The following is a 15,169-nucleotide window of genomic DNA, read 5'->3' on the forward strand; positions in this document are numbered from 1 at the left end:
TTTACATTGAGGACAGGAACATTACCAGCAGACACAGAAAAGAACAGCACCTCTCACTGGTTTAGAAACTGGATCCTGTGTACCAGAGTCCCAAAGCAGTGCAGTTAACCTGAAGAAAGTTGGGTGTGTACTGCTGAAGATGTCTTCTGTATTATCTATATGGATGCACTGGTAAAATTACTTGCACTTTCTTCAGGTAGAAGTGAGAGATAACATGTAAAGGAAGGGACCAGGTAGGTGAAGACACTTGTGGTCTCAAAGGGCTACTCCATTGTCATGATTTCGGTTCTCTGGCTTTACAGCACACCTTTCCCACCTGCTGGGCAGTGGGCAAATATGTGAGCAGAGCAGGATAGCAACATAGGTGATCAGGGATATCTGATGGCTATTGACCTTGTCATCATACAGCTCTGCTTTTGCTGAGGAAGGTTGTTGGGACAATGCACTTTCGTGTCCGCATCTTGTCTCAAGTGACAACACACTTTTTTCTACTGTTCAGAAGTAGTTTTTTGTTGGGCGTGTCCTGGTTTTGACTGGGACAGAGTTGGTTTTCTTCCTAGTAGCTGGTACAGTGCTGTATTTTGGATTTAGCTGTTGCTAAGTAACACTTCTTCTAAGTTAAGGAGTTTTCAGTTTCCCCTGCTTTGCCAGCAAGCAGGTGTACAAGAAGCTGGGAGGAAGCATGTCCAGGACAGCTGACATGAACTAACCAAGGGGATATTCCATACCATAGAACATCATGGTCAGTATAGTAAACTCAGGGGAGCTGGCTGGGGGTCAGAATCACTGTTCAGGCATTGGTCAGCAGGTATGAGCAACTGCATTGTACATCACTTGTCTTAAGTTTTATTTCTCCCTCTTTTTGTTATATTCCTTTTCATGACTATTATTATTACATTCTATTGTTATTATTATTATATTTTATTTTACTTAAACTGTTCTTATGTCAACCTGTGAGTTTTACTTTTTCAAAATTCTCCTCCCCATCTAACTGGAAGGGGGGATGAGTGACCAAGCAGCTGTCTGGTGCTTAGCTGCTGGCTGGGGTTAAACTACTACAGGTAGATAACAGTTGCTGCTTTCCAAAGCAGCCAGTTGGCACAAGTCAGAACAAACACTCAGACCTGAGATATTGCTATCTTTGCAGTAAGCTTTGTCCCATCAGTAAATTCCTTTGACACATATGCATGCTCAGTCACTCTCAGATATGGTCCAGTTATATTTCCACTGCACTTGCTAAAACAGATGGAGAACTACAAGAAAAGTAACAGTTTATGCTTATTAAGTTCTGGCTGGCTGTAGTTACGCTTTTTGTCAGTGTCCATCAAAAATGCATCTAAGGACTAACCCTGGCAGTATTTACCTCTAAAAAAATATGTTTGGAAGAACAGAAAAGTTCAAGAAAGGGAAAAAAAAAAAAAAACCAAACCACAGAACCCATAGGAAAGGGTCTTCATTTAAAATTCCATAAAAGGGTCTTTTATTGCACCATCCTTAAAACTAAAACTAAATTAGAAAGGGAAGAAAGCTTTGGCTGTTTACAGAGTATGTGTCACAGATCACTCTGAATTTCCTCCACATTTAGCTTAGCACTGCCAGGTCAGCATAAAAAAAAGCTAGGGCAAGATCATCAGCTAATAGATGACCTACATTCCACTACATTTTCAGAGCTACACCAGTTTTTCATTAGCTGAGGATTTCATGCTACACAGGCATAAGCAATAGGTAGTTTTAACAAATTCAATAAGCACTTAATGCATAAAAATATGCATAATTTTTATTCTGCACATTTTGCATTTAATTTCAAAGGATTTTTACAGAATTTTGGAATCAAAACATATGCAAAGTATGATACGAGCATAAAACCTGTAACCTGAACTAAAACTGTATCTCTAACAAGACACAACCACTACTTGATAAAAAACCACAGCAACACCAAAAAGCCCCTCAGGTTGGACATGAACAAACCATAATATTCCTGAAGCTGCAAAGAAATCTAGCAACAGTTGGTAGAATATGTTGTTTGATTTTAGCCAGGATCCTGGCATTAACACTCACTGATTTTATGACCAAAAATATTTACATAGAACAGCATCTGTTTCCCATGAAAAAGGCTGCCTATGAAAATTTAACTTCCAGGAATTTCCAAAAAATTCAGTCAAGCAGTGCTCTATCCTCCTGCCTAGGTAAAAATGAACTTTGATTCAACAACATTTCAAAACCATCACCTTTTATTGCATACTGACTACATTGAAAACCACCACATCCTACTGTGTTTCAGAATGAGGGCTCCAGTTCCTTGGAAGCTGTTTATTTGTTTAGCTCACAGGAATGCTGTAAAAACGAGGTAGTGAGTGTTCACAATGCACACTGACATGTATTATTACTAGAGAAGGCTCCAAAGCTGTTTAACTTGAGAGATATGGGAGGTCACATACAAATTAGGTGCTTCAGTGTCAGTACCAGGTCAGACACAGAAGTGGGCAGGGATTTTTCCAACTGTGACAATTTCATAATTGCCACTCTTGAGAGCTCAGCCCCATGGAAATCCCCCAAGAATGCTGAACCTTCCACCAGATAGCAGTGGTACAGATTTCCTAGGGGACTAACACCATGCTCAATGTGGAAAGCCTACCCTGCTCTCTCAACCAACCTTAGACTGTAGCTTAAATAAACCAAATGCAATCTTCACAAATCAAGCAATTTATTGAGATTCTGAGATTAGAATTCACTCAGAACAAATCTAGAAATTATGTCAGAGTGGGAAACATAGAAAATAAATGCAAACTGAAGTTAACACTGAGCACAAGTTTTTGGCAATAGCAACAAAACGCTGGTATTAGCAAGATACACTGATAAGGTTCCATACAAAAGGAGGGAGGTAATTGGAGAGTGTGAAAGGTAATTGTTTACTTAATCTCCATTTTATTTGCTGGCTCAAATTAAAAACCAGTGTTGACAGACCAGGTTGAAGAGTTTCAGGAACTGAAGAAAACACCCAGTAAAAAAACCCAGAACTTTTAATACTGTCCTGCTTCTGCAGCACGTGTCAACATTACTTACAGTGTGACAAGTGCAGTAAGCAATTCTTGTTTTATCACTGTCTTTTTATCTAGACAAGTTAACAGCAAGATAAAAACGGTGCCTTTAAGGTATAGCGATTTGGTATCTGTTGGAATAGCTGTGTTGCTAATTGTAGATATAGGTCCTATTTGCTTCCCTGCATGTAAACCATTAGCTGGCACCATCAAGTCAGCTGGTCTTACACATAACCAAATTGCCAGTGCAGCCCTTCACCAGTGCAGACCAGTGCTGACATGCTTGTGATTCTCCTCATGTTTTTAACAGGGTTCATACAGTCTTCTGGGGTAGGATTCTCAGAAATACTTGCTCAAGCTCCTGTCTGCACTGTACTAGGTGGCACTACAGCAAGGCATGGGTTTTTTAAATTCCACTTTCAAAGGGTTTTCAGTCTTTCCTTCTCACATACACCTGCCTAGAATCCAAGATGGCCTAATTCTAAACCTCTCGCTTCAAAAGCATCTCAGCAGAACGGAAGTTACGACTAAAACGAGGCACCAAAGTCCAGTTCCACAGAATCAGAAGACAGCCATGCACATTATGCTGTATCTGTTTATCCATCTCAACTGCTAAGCAGTCATGTAATAACAATGCTGTTACAGACAAAAGAAACCTCTGGAAGTTCATGGACAGCCCCATGGGAAACAAGTATGATTCTCCTGATAGCAGATTTAATGCTGCAGCAGACCTTTGTGCCTAAACCTCTATGAACATCATTTTATTACTTCAATCTCATCTCCAGCTTCAAAACATTATGGAAAGCAGAAGTCGACTCTACTGAAAGTGGTAACTGTGCAAATGTATAATTCATCAAATGTCATGCCATCTCACTATAAAAAGCTGCATGGCTAACTGCTTAACAAACAACTTGGGACCCACATTGTCATAAAAAGTCTTTGACTTAGCCTCTCTCTCTTGACTGTCAGCCTCCCAGTTTCACTTTAAGACAGAAAAAGTAATGGACCCATTGGATTCACACAGAAACTTTGTCCACTACCTGCAGAAAGGGACTTAAAGTGCCCTTCCAAGAATGTTTTGGAAAGGTTTTTCCAGAAGATCTGCAGTTGCCTGCACAACTTCCATCCACTTGAGGGGGGGGTGGTGGTGGTGGTGGAATTAAAAAATCTAAGGACACTCAAGTCTTTGCTCATGAGCCCTGTGGTTTGAAGAAAAAATTAGACATATGTGGGAAAACTACCATGTGCAACTGAATCTAACTGCCCAATCAACATGGCACAACACAAACCCCTTTGTGCAATGCAAGTACCCAGTATCAGCAGCTTGTTCCATCCTGACAGACTGCATCTGACCAAAGGAGAAATCACACTGGTTCTCATGCAGTCCCAGGTTCCCCTTCCCTGCTGGGTGCTTTGGGCTGCAAGGCAGAAGCATCCAGGACTGCCCTGTGGAGTTCTGCTTAGGGCTAACACAAAGTAAACCCATACTGAAAACACAGAGCTTCCCACCCAATCCCACAAGTCAAGATCTCTCTATTGCTACAACAGGGCAGTGGTTTTGGCAACATTTTGCCAAATGTCCTAATGAAAAGGACTTGCACATCACTATGGAGCACAGTATCAGAGAACACAGTTGTGTATTTATGTGCAATGGCAGGGATGCCACCCTGCTGCAGTTGGTGTCTGCAGGTATTCTGGGGGTGAAGGCCACTTGGACATAGTTTGTTAGTCCTCATTCTAGCCTTGCTGGTTTTTTTGCTAGGATCCTTCCTGTGAAGTCAGGGAGGAAATCACCTTAATTAGGAAGAGGTAGGCAGGTATAAGAATCAATTTGAATGGTTATCTTAAGGGAGTGGGACCATGTTTGTTCAGCAGAAGACAGTGAGGAGTTAGCTATCAATTTAACATCATCTGAAAAGATAATGTACAACATCCTGTTTCCCTGAGTGCCCTGATTAACACACAGCAGGACACACGCCACCAGAAAGCCTCTCCCAAGGCTGCTCTTCAGCCCAAGCTCTCCATCATCCTTTACCTGTTAAATAAAAGTAGCACTATTAGTTCTAATCAGGCAGTCTGCAAACTCCTTCAGTCTCAATACCTGTCTGCAGTAGGGTGCAACATCTGCAGAGGATGCCACCCAGCTGATGTTTTCCCCTACACCATGAGCAGCACTAGTCCATCAAACAACTGGGCAAGGCAGGGCACATGTAGAATAATAGCTTGAGATCTGATGCAACTTCTTAGGTGATTTTTTGTTTCCCTCTCCATATTTCATTGCTCTATTTTTGTTTAGGTGGGTTAGTTTCAAGAAAAATAGAAACATGTTATTTGGGATCACTGAAAACTAAGAGCAAAGAAGTAGATACCAGCTAGACTGGCTTATATGTGTAACTGTTAGCAACAACCAAAGAAAGTGGCTTTAATTCTACCTGTTGGTAGAGTTCTACTATGGTACTGAATAACAAAATATCTGGGAGTCCTGTAGAAAGAAGGAAGAAATAAACAAAGTGTGTCTCAGAGCAAGCTGTATCTCCATCTTTCAAAAAAAGGAGGAAAGCTTATTTTTTGCAAACACTTTATCCTCTGCTAAAATGGCACTGAGGCTAGTGCTAGTGCCAGTGCCTCTAAGCAGTGAGCCAAACCTACTGCGTGTGACAAAACCAGCAACCATGTCATGCTCTTTGGAAGTGGTGCTACCAAGGTCTTTGACTCTCTGTTCTGATTTGCACTGTGCTTTATCATGAGCGTGGTGACATTGCTGGACAGAGAAGTAACATGTGCTGGGAAGGTGAGGGTACCTGACACCTGCCTACAGAATTGATTACATTAAGGCATGTGTGTGCCTGCACATAGATTTCACTGCCCAGCACTTGCTGAGAGCAGACAGAACATCAGTGCCCACTCATCCTGATTGCTGCCTGTGCTGAACTCCCTCATACCACCAGTTAGCACTTCAACCTGGCCAGAGAAGATGTTACATGTTGCAAGGGTAGGCTGTTCCCAACTGATAACACTTCCCCCCTCACCGGCTCTCTGGCAGAGCTCTTCTGGAGCTCAGAGCAGCAAAGAACAGGAACCACTACTCACTCCTGGAAACACAGCCCTGTTGAGGGATTACCTCCCATCTCCTCAATCAGTGACTGAGATGCAACTGCCCGAACAAAATCATAGTGTCCTACCTTGTCTTTAACCAAGACACTGACTTGCAGGCACCCTGGAAACACCATGTCGTCTTAAGCAAGTGTCCTTTCCCCAGGGTTCAGCACATGCCTAATTTCAGATTAGACACACTAACAGTCACACCTTGAACATCAGATTGTGAGGGCTGTTTTAAAGTGAAAGAACTCTGGAAAATGCTCTCTAAACAGATTCAAATAACAGACATGTATGTTCCACATGACTAGCATTATAAAATCTATACCGCAGCTCCAATCTGTATGCTAGTAATGGAAGATCACCTCCTGAAAGCTGTTTCAAAGCCATCAGGCAGCAGTGGGAAGTGTGCGTGGAAGGGGAGGAGGGTACAGCAGAGACTCCAGCAGAGCCCAGATCACACAGTAGGGAGCATACAGACCCATCCACTGGGGAAACATGAGCTGTACAGCTCTATCTGTACCACTATTCACATGATCAGATTCACATGGCTTCAGGTCCAGGCCAGAACTGCAACAGAGAAGGTGTTAGATTTTTTCAATTATTTGCTCATCAGGAAATTAGCCCTCCTGCTAACTGGAGAAATACAAGTATAACAGCAGTGCTTTCAGGTTTGGAGGTGTGCTTACATCTGACATCCAGTCCTACTGTTGTCTTAGGTTTCCCAGAGTCACTGGAGGAAACAACCCAGAGAGGAAAGGATTTAAGCATCTCTCACACTTCATTGTCAACAGCAGCTGAAGGGTTGACCTGTAGTTCCCTTCCTTGCACAGGAATCTAAGCACTGCTAAGCATAAATACACAAGTACTTGTAAGATTAGAGGATGCTGTTCTATGCATGCTGCCAGAGAATGAATCAGGCAGACAAGGAGTGAACAGCAGGGACACCCAAGTTGGAGGCTTTGTAAATGAGCATTTGTAAATGAGAAGGACAATCGGGCTTTGTTCCCTATAAGCCTTGCCAACAACGTGCAGCCTGTCATTATAATGACACAGGCTTGTTTTTATTACACATTTGAAATATTTTATTATAGAAATACGATCTTTGTAAAAATAAGCCCCAGACTAGTCAACAGTCAGTCTGATAGTCTTTATAGTACAGAAACATGAGCCTTTTGGCTTTCAATATGGTACAATACTCCCTATGTGAAATGCTTCTTGGAATCACTCCTCCCACTCAAACCTTCCCAGCAATGAGAGCTTCAACTTTGATAGCTTTCTTGTAATGTCTGTGTCTGATGTTCACTGTATGTTTCAATACTAAACACCAGTACTTACTCTCTTTGGAAGAGTTAACTTGCAGGTACTACTGCAGGCACAAACTGTAAAATCCAGTAACAACAACATCCATTATTCTGACAGACAGCTTGTTCCCACAAGACCACAAAGTCAAACCAAGGGTTTGAAGAGGTCCATTCATTATGAACACAGTCACAATGTCCACCTCTTGCAAAGGATTCACTCTGCATCCTCTCCCCCTTAAAACTCTGATTAGGTAAAAGCATGACAATGCCACTTAGCAGTTCTCAGAGTAAAAAGAGGGGAGCTGGGCAGTACAGATATTGAGCCCAGTAAGGAAGTGTGTGCCTTATACATAAGTCTCAACTAATGCTCAAAGAGTCAGTAGACCACAGTATCACCTGCAGATCTGATCATACCAGGATTCTGCACAGCCCTGAATGGGAAAGGGGAGAGTGACATATCCAAGACAAATCCTTTGCACAGTTCATGTCTACCTACACCGAACACACATCTGTCAACCTGTATTATTTCAAAGTGACCTGCAACGTACTGAGTAACACAAGAAAGGATGTAAAAACACGATCTCTGCTTTAAGTGTTCGAGACACATCAGACATGAAACTATTTACATCACATCAGGTCAGATATTTTTCTTCCTGGAGCCTGTCTGAGCCATGCTCAAATGAAAAGAACTAGGAAGAACCACAAGTGTAAAACCAGGGACAGCTTTCACAAAACACTAAAATACCACCTCAATTCAAAGGTAGATCATGCCTAGATTTAAGCTGTAGGTGAAGACACTCAATGGCTGCGTTCCCTGCTCTATTTCTTTCTAAACCAGTACTTTCCATTACTTCCAATAGACACATGCAGTACTAACACAGCAGCCAAGAGAAATAGTCTTTCAGAGAAGAGTACCCCAAATCAAGCTGCCATGCCAGAGACCTGGCAATAACAAGACACCTGCCACATGCAAAGTTGTTTCATGTACCAGCTCTGCTGACAAAATAGCAAAACAACTAGTGTTTTCCAAAGAGACACACTACTTGGACTCATTCTAGAAAGCCAGCATTTTAACTGACTTCAGTGGGCTAAGGACTATAATTTCACATCCAAAACAGCTGCTATTCTTGGCATTACAGACCATCCCTTTTCTGTTCCACCGAACTTAAAGAGCACAACATCTCTCTGACACAGGAGAGGTTTAAGGTAATTCTGGAGAATTGGAAAGGGTTTGATGAGCTGTAAATTATAGCTGTACGCATTCCCATATCCAGAAATAACCTGACCAGAAATGCCAGGTGTAGGTGACTTTCTATTGTGCTGTTACCTGAGCCAGAGTAGTTTCCCAACTTCCGCAGTTTTCCCAGGACCTTCTGGACATCCTTTAAGCTTGTGTCCTGTTGGCTGTACAAGAGTAACCGCTTGGCATCTGAGAACAGGCGGGAAACACTGGTGATGGGAGAACACAAAACCAACCAGCAGTCATAAGGTCTGTGAGCCAGCATCCACAGATACAGTTTTATATCCCAACTCCAAACTTCAGCTCCCTTCAGTTACGCCAGTGCCCTTTCCAGCACAATAAGCCTTTTCTTTAGTGACTACCCTGGGACAATCCAAGGATCCTAATAAAAGACGGCTGCTAATGCAAGGTCAAACAAAGTTACATTGGGAACCTCCGTGCATTTGAAAGCATGCATTTACAACTGGGATGAAGAGGGCCTCCTGCTGCCTGTAAACTGCTTCCCCTTAGAGGCACAATAATTTAAGTAGGGCCTTACTCCTTTCAAATGCTTCCCAAGGTTGCAGGCACATTTTACTCCGCATTAAGCCTAACTGGCCTGATGGTATGAATGCAGCAAGCAGGGCAGCATGTAAGGAAGCTGGACATAAATTGAGATTTCTGCAAAGTATTAGCCAGCACTGAAATGACAAATGTCAAGGACCTGCTCTTCAACTGCCTCTCACTCTACACTGTCCATCTCAGAGGTTTATAAACCAGGGAAAGAGGTTCTCTGAAAAAAGCTTACACCTTGACTTTTGATGGTCCAGATTCTGAGCAACCAATAAGAGAATGGACCTCAGTCCTCACCCAGGCAGAGCTTTTCATTCACCAAAAGCTTCAGCTGCTTGAACTCAGGGATACTGCACACCTACCAGCTCTGCACTAGCCCCTCTGGACTTGGTAGTTGGATAGCTTGGTACTTTAGTGGCAGCAGAAACACCAAAACGCTGGATAGTTTAGGGTTACACAACTAGCTGTTGACTTTCAAATACCTCTGTTCTACATATTCCCTCAAGAACAGAGATAAGGAAAAAGCAGGCAGACTCACATGGAGGCGTTGAAGTTTCCAACAATACCAGGGGATTCCCCAGGAGTTGGGTAGCGGAAACAAGGGTTGTTGGCATTGCAGATTATCCCCTGTATCCACGGCAAGGTTCCTGCTGAAGGCATAGCTTTGTTTGGGAAGTGACCTAGAACAGAATCAAAAGAGTTAGGAGAAACACAGGATACAAACCATTACTACACAGCATTGAATTCGAAGGGCAGTGCTAATCCTGCATTGACTAGTGCCCCAAATTGAGATAGCAGAACAGTCAATACTAAGAAGGGCTGAGCTCATGATCCCCACACAGCTCTAGCCTTCTCCAGTGAAAAACTACACTTTGTTAAGCTTGTAGGAGAAGCTCTTTGCTATTCTCATCTTTGTAGCATTGTTTTTGGCCATGCTGACGTACTTCTTGCTGAGGAGTGCCCAACAGCAGGCAAGTCCAAAGCCTGGTAGTGGTGAGCACACGCGCACACATGCTTTCTAACCAGCCTTGCTTCTCTGGATTTGCATGCTTAACTAACACAAAGATTTTACTTGAGGCCATGTGGACAGCCCTGGTCAGGGTTTGGGTTCTGAAGACCCATAGTATTTCTATTCAGTCCTTTTGGTTTTCAAAATATGCTTACCTTAATTATACCAAAGGGTCAGCAGTTGTGGGATGATGCCTACACTGGTTTCCCTGAGATAAGTATGTCATTGCTGTTCCATATCAGCTTGATTTCCCGGCAGTCCTAAAGTTTCAGAGGTCCTAATACATTTAGGCACCTGCCTGTCATATTTCCAATCCTTTCGCGGAAATCTAAACTTTTGTTACTAGAGACCTACTGAAGTCATAGCCTAGGGATTACATCCTGTTTACCTTCTGCATTCTGGCCAAGAGTTAAAACAGTAACAAACTACTCACTGCAGATCTCCATCAGTACACCACTTAGGCACCTGTAAATCCTTTACCCTCCAACGACAGGGAAAGAAAGGCTTCCCTTGTATAATCCTGCATTTTAGACAAGCCAAGAGGCTGCTTTCTGCAAACGAACTCGATTCCTCACCCCTACACTAGGGAGGGGAGCACAGAAGAAGGTTATGACCCTTCCTCAGTATCTCTCACAGCTACTCAAGGCTTTGACCACAAGACACACATTCTACCCTCTGGTGCCAATCTTGTCCTCATCACGTGCCACAGGCACAATGGAGGTAGCAAAGCCCCAGGAGAAATAGGTCTAAACTGCTGAATTACAGTAAGGCTGGTTAATGAAGGTGACTGAAGGAAGATGGAGAGCTTATCAGACTTCCCTGGAGAAAGTCAAGGATTCTGTCCAGGAGAAAGGTGAAGAAACTGAAGGTTCATTGTTTCCAGTACCCAGGGGACTGTTCCCAGTTCTCTGTTTAAAATAGAAGAGCTATTTACCAGAGCTCTCTGACTTTTGTTTCGTTGTTTGTTTTTTTTCTTCTTGGCAAAAGGGTTTGGGGGATGGAAGACGAAAAAATTCTAAGACTTTCAGATTCTTTTCGTAAAATTTCCCAGAGAATCACCTTCTCTCTCCTCCACACCTTTTACTTTACATGGCTAAGAACTCAAATAAACTTTTAAAAGCAGTATGAACAGAGGAGGGGTGCACAGGAATCCACAGAAACTTTTTACATACACTGATGTATGTAACAGCACTTTATCCTAGACTAAAGCAGGAATTTGTCAGCTTTAAGTCATACAGAAAACAGTGTAACAATGCACAATTTTCTATGACTTTCCTACAAACATCCAGCTTTACAGTAGAGATCGAAGTACCTTTTTGTCAGATTTTTTTTTTCCCCCAAATGAAGGGCATTTGGAATACCTTAAAGGGTCACAGGAACAGAAAAGCAAAGTTCCAGAGACACAAGTCAGCAATCTTGCTCCATAGCATTCTAAGATGTCTTCTCTACCTGATCTGGCGAAAGCCATGTTACTATCACTTAAGAGCTAGCAAAGTTTTCCCCCATGTTTTCAGAAGAAAGGTTCCTCACACTTGGCCATGCTGCTAGAAATAAAAATCCTGACTGGAAACTCTGACCACAGAAACATCCCAGTCTTTGGGTTCTTCTCAAACAGGAAAAGAGAACGGAAAAATCTTATCTATTTGTTGAAAAAGACTATACCATTAAAATACTGAGGCTATCTGGAGGCTACAAAAGCACCTGCATGCAACTCTGTTACTGTTATCAGGCATTACCTGCAAGTGATTTCATAACAGCATACAGCACTGCCACTACAGATAACAATCCTGTTTCCCTTAAGGCATCCACACAGTTGCCACAGAGTTCACCATGAACTCAAGGTTTCTTTTTTCCTATCTCTGCTCACAGTTCAGCAAAAAAATGTTCCACTATACACCACATTCATATCTGTCAGCATATGAATGAACATTCAATGAAATCAATTCAGACTTACGTGAAATATAGTTACCTGTTCTCAGAAGCTTTTAGAAAAATGGAGAGGAGTTAACCATAATAATTAAACGATTACCACATGTCCTACACTTGACAATTCCCAATGATAACATAGGAAGAAGGCAGACAAAGCAACATCAGTTGAACATAAACAAGAAGGAAAAACGTCTGCAGGTGAAAGACTCAAAACTCTGCTTGTAAATCCTTTGCTCTGGTGTTAGTCATTAGGAGGCTAATGACTAACAAGCCTAGTCTAGACAGCTGTATGAAAAGATGGCTCTTGCTAGGTTTGAGTTTATATACAGCACTGCTGAGAAGTTACCACTGAGGCTGCTAGTTATTTATACCATCTGAGTAGACTGCTTATTGCCTCTCTTCAGCTTCATGTCCGTATTACAGTATCTCTCCTAATGTCACTGTAACATTCAACTAAAAAAGGCAGTTCAAATATCATGCAAAGTATAAAATTTAATTCAGGGAAGCTTCAATTATCCCACCAAGCACTGTAAAAAGTGAGTTGGACAGTACATGGGACCAGCAGTGTCCAAAGTGTAATGGTTAACCGCAAACATTAACACTTCAGCTTTGAAAGGATCCTTACTAGCTTGAAAGCCTAGAAGGCAGCATAAAATGCTTCAGTCACTGCAAAGAACCACAGGGCAAGTGCTGTAAGAGGTAGTTCTTTACCCATTTTAGGAATGAAACACTTCAGAGTCCTCCAGAATCATGTTGTGCTGACCCTTAAACCTTACCTTGCAGTAATCAGGCAAAGGAAAGATAAATAAAGAGCTCTTCCACAGTCAGCTAATTGCAGTATGAGGCTGTCACCAAATCACAGTAAGACGAAGCACATTGCTGGCTGCCTTTTGATTTGGGAAACATGACTTGTTTATTAGCACTGAGGCCTAAAGACTGTCATTTGCAGGGCAAGGATAACCTTCCTTTGAGAAATAGAAATGTGCCCATTTAGGATGTAAAGAGAAAAGTATACTAGTTTTTCACCACAAATGCATGACTGCTGAATCTACTGAATACAAAGCTGACAGTCTAATGGTTAGAAGGAATGGAATTGCACTTGTGCTCTTTAATGTGATATATTAACCCACATTACTGCCTGAAAATCAGACTGCTATCTTGCAGATCTGAACACTGCTTTCTTTTTATGCTGTCACATACAGACCAACAATGAGAAACAAGACTTGCTTTCTGTGTGGGTTTTGCATACTTGTCAGTTCTACAGCAAATTCTCAGCTAATACATTATAAATGCAAAAAATGAGAAACAGCAAGAAAAACAGCAGCAACGTACAGTCCTGGAGCAACATTAACGTGTCAGAACACAGTGCAGTCCCCAAGGTGGAGGAAAGGAGCCATTAAAACTTCCCTGCAAATTTCTGACTGAAGCATGCAACCACTGCCCGGGCTCTCTGCGTCCTGCCAGTTACCTTTTAATCATGAAACAACAACCATTCTGGGTGCAGCTGCTGCATTTGGTACTTACATTCATGCTGCTCGTAAGGCGGATATGAAAGTCTTACAGAGATCAGGATGAAGAAGATAAACAGAGGCCAGGCAACTTCGATCAGCAGCTGGAACTGGAAACAATAAAGACAAAGTATTACAGCATTATATGCAAAATACAGGAGAGAACAGAGGTTCCAGGACAATCCACTTGTAAGCCAGGACAGTTTTGCAAGCACTGCCTCACTTTACTTTGCCTATGCATTCCAGGACCAAGAAATTTGTTCCTCCAGCTTCAGAGGAAAATCTGCAAATAATTACAGGCTTTTCTCATTGATATGTGACCATATTGATTATGGGACAAAACTGGATGTGCTTAAGGGCTATGTCTGGCTTCTTTTTATAGTTCTTTTTGTCCCCTGAATGAATATTCACATCAATTGAGCTGAATTTTTGGCCTCATCCTTTAGAGATGGTAGAAAATACTTGCATCCCAGTCTCAAAGTAAACCATTGAGCTTCTACCCTAACACATCAGGCATGGAAACTGAGCCAGTGCATAGCTATGCCAAATCTTTCAATTTTGGTGCTGCAGAAGTGTATTGGTATCAGGAAAGCAGAGCTACTAAAATTAAGCCCATACCTAGTTACTGTTTTATTCTAATGTACGTTTGTTCCCAAAGGTAAGTAAGTGCCCACTAGTCCAAGGCACATACAGATAGGCAGTGAGTGTCAGGTAAAGATATAAAGAACTCAGTTATTTAGAGGGATTATGCAAGAATATAAGAACAGCCTGCCATGAAATGCAGCGCATTTTTAAACAGGGAATTGAAGCACAGAAAAATTCACTGAGATACCCTGCATCCCACAGAAGCATGTGGACAAAGGAACATTTCAGACTGGAGCTTCTGAGACACAAACTGAGGTTTCCCAGGCTTGAGCTTCACCAGCCACACCCCTCCTTTACCACTCCAAAAAGGCTGCCTAAACATGCATTTTAGGTAAGCCATGAAACAAGGAAAAACGAAAAGCTTTTTATGCTGCTACTTATGTTTTTCCTCCTTTGGGAGAGGGAAACCACAGCATTTTCTCAGTCAAGTAGAGAGAAATCTTTTCCCTTTCTTTCCTGGAAAACCCTATATTTTCTAATAAGATGTTTACATCATTCTTATTACAAGCCAGACAGGATAAGTTCTGCACCCCAGTGGGAGAGAGAATTCCCCCACAAAAACATGGTTTTTCCATATTGAACCATTAACAGCTAAAATTAGGCTCCTTGACATCAGCACAAGGCAATTCATGCAAACCCTGAGGTGAGACTTTTAGGTGACTACTGTACCTCACAATAATCTCACACTGAGAATAGCACATTAAAACAAATACCACTTGATCCAGCAGAGAAAACCATCTAGGATGGCTCTTCACAGATACCCTTAATGGCTGACATGCAACCAAATGGCAACCCTATCTGAAAGACATAAAAATTGAGCATCAGAGTCTTCCAGGCACTCCTGGTAA

The 15,169-nt window shown here is 42.1% G+C and overlaps 1 protein-coding gene across 3 annotated transcripts in view; it reads right to left on the reverse strand.

Moving 5' to 3' along the window:
• The window catches only part of ABCA1 (ATP binding cassette subfamily A member 1), a 99,109-nt gene that overhangs the window by 61,791 nt on the left and 22,149 nt on the right, over window positions 1-15,169 (reverse strand). For all 3 annotated transcript variants that reach the window (XM_074932582.1, XM_074932583.1, XM_074932581.1), the window contains exons 3-5: window positions 13,693-13,786; window positions 9,769-9,910; window positions 8,766-8,887 (exon numbers count right to left, since the gene is read on the reverse strand). In XM_074932582.1, coding sequence (XP_074788683.1) covers window positions 8,766-8,887; window positions 9,769-9,910; window positions 13,693-13,786 — 358 coding nt within the window. The remainder of the gene's footprint in view (window positions 1-8,765; window positions 8,888-9,768; window positions 9,911-13,692; window positions 13,787-15,169) is intronic.

The sequence above is a fragment of the Athene noctua genome, chromosome Z (genome assembly GCF_965140245.1).
Source record: "Athene noctua chromosome Z, bAthNoc1.hap1.1, whole genome shotgun sequence".
Classification (NCBI taxonomy): domain Eukaryota; kingdom Metazoa; phylum Chordata; class Aves; order Strigiformes; family Strigidae; genus Athene; species Athene noctua.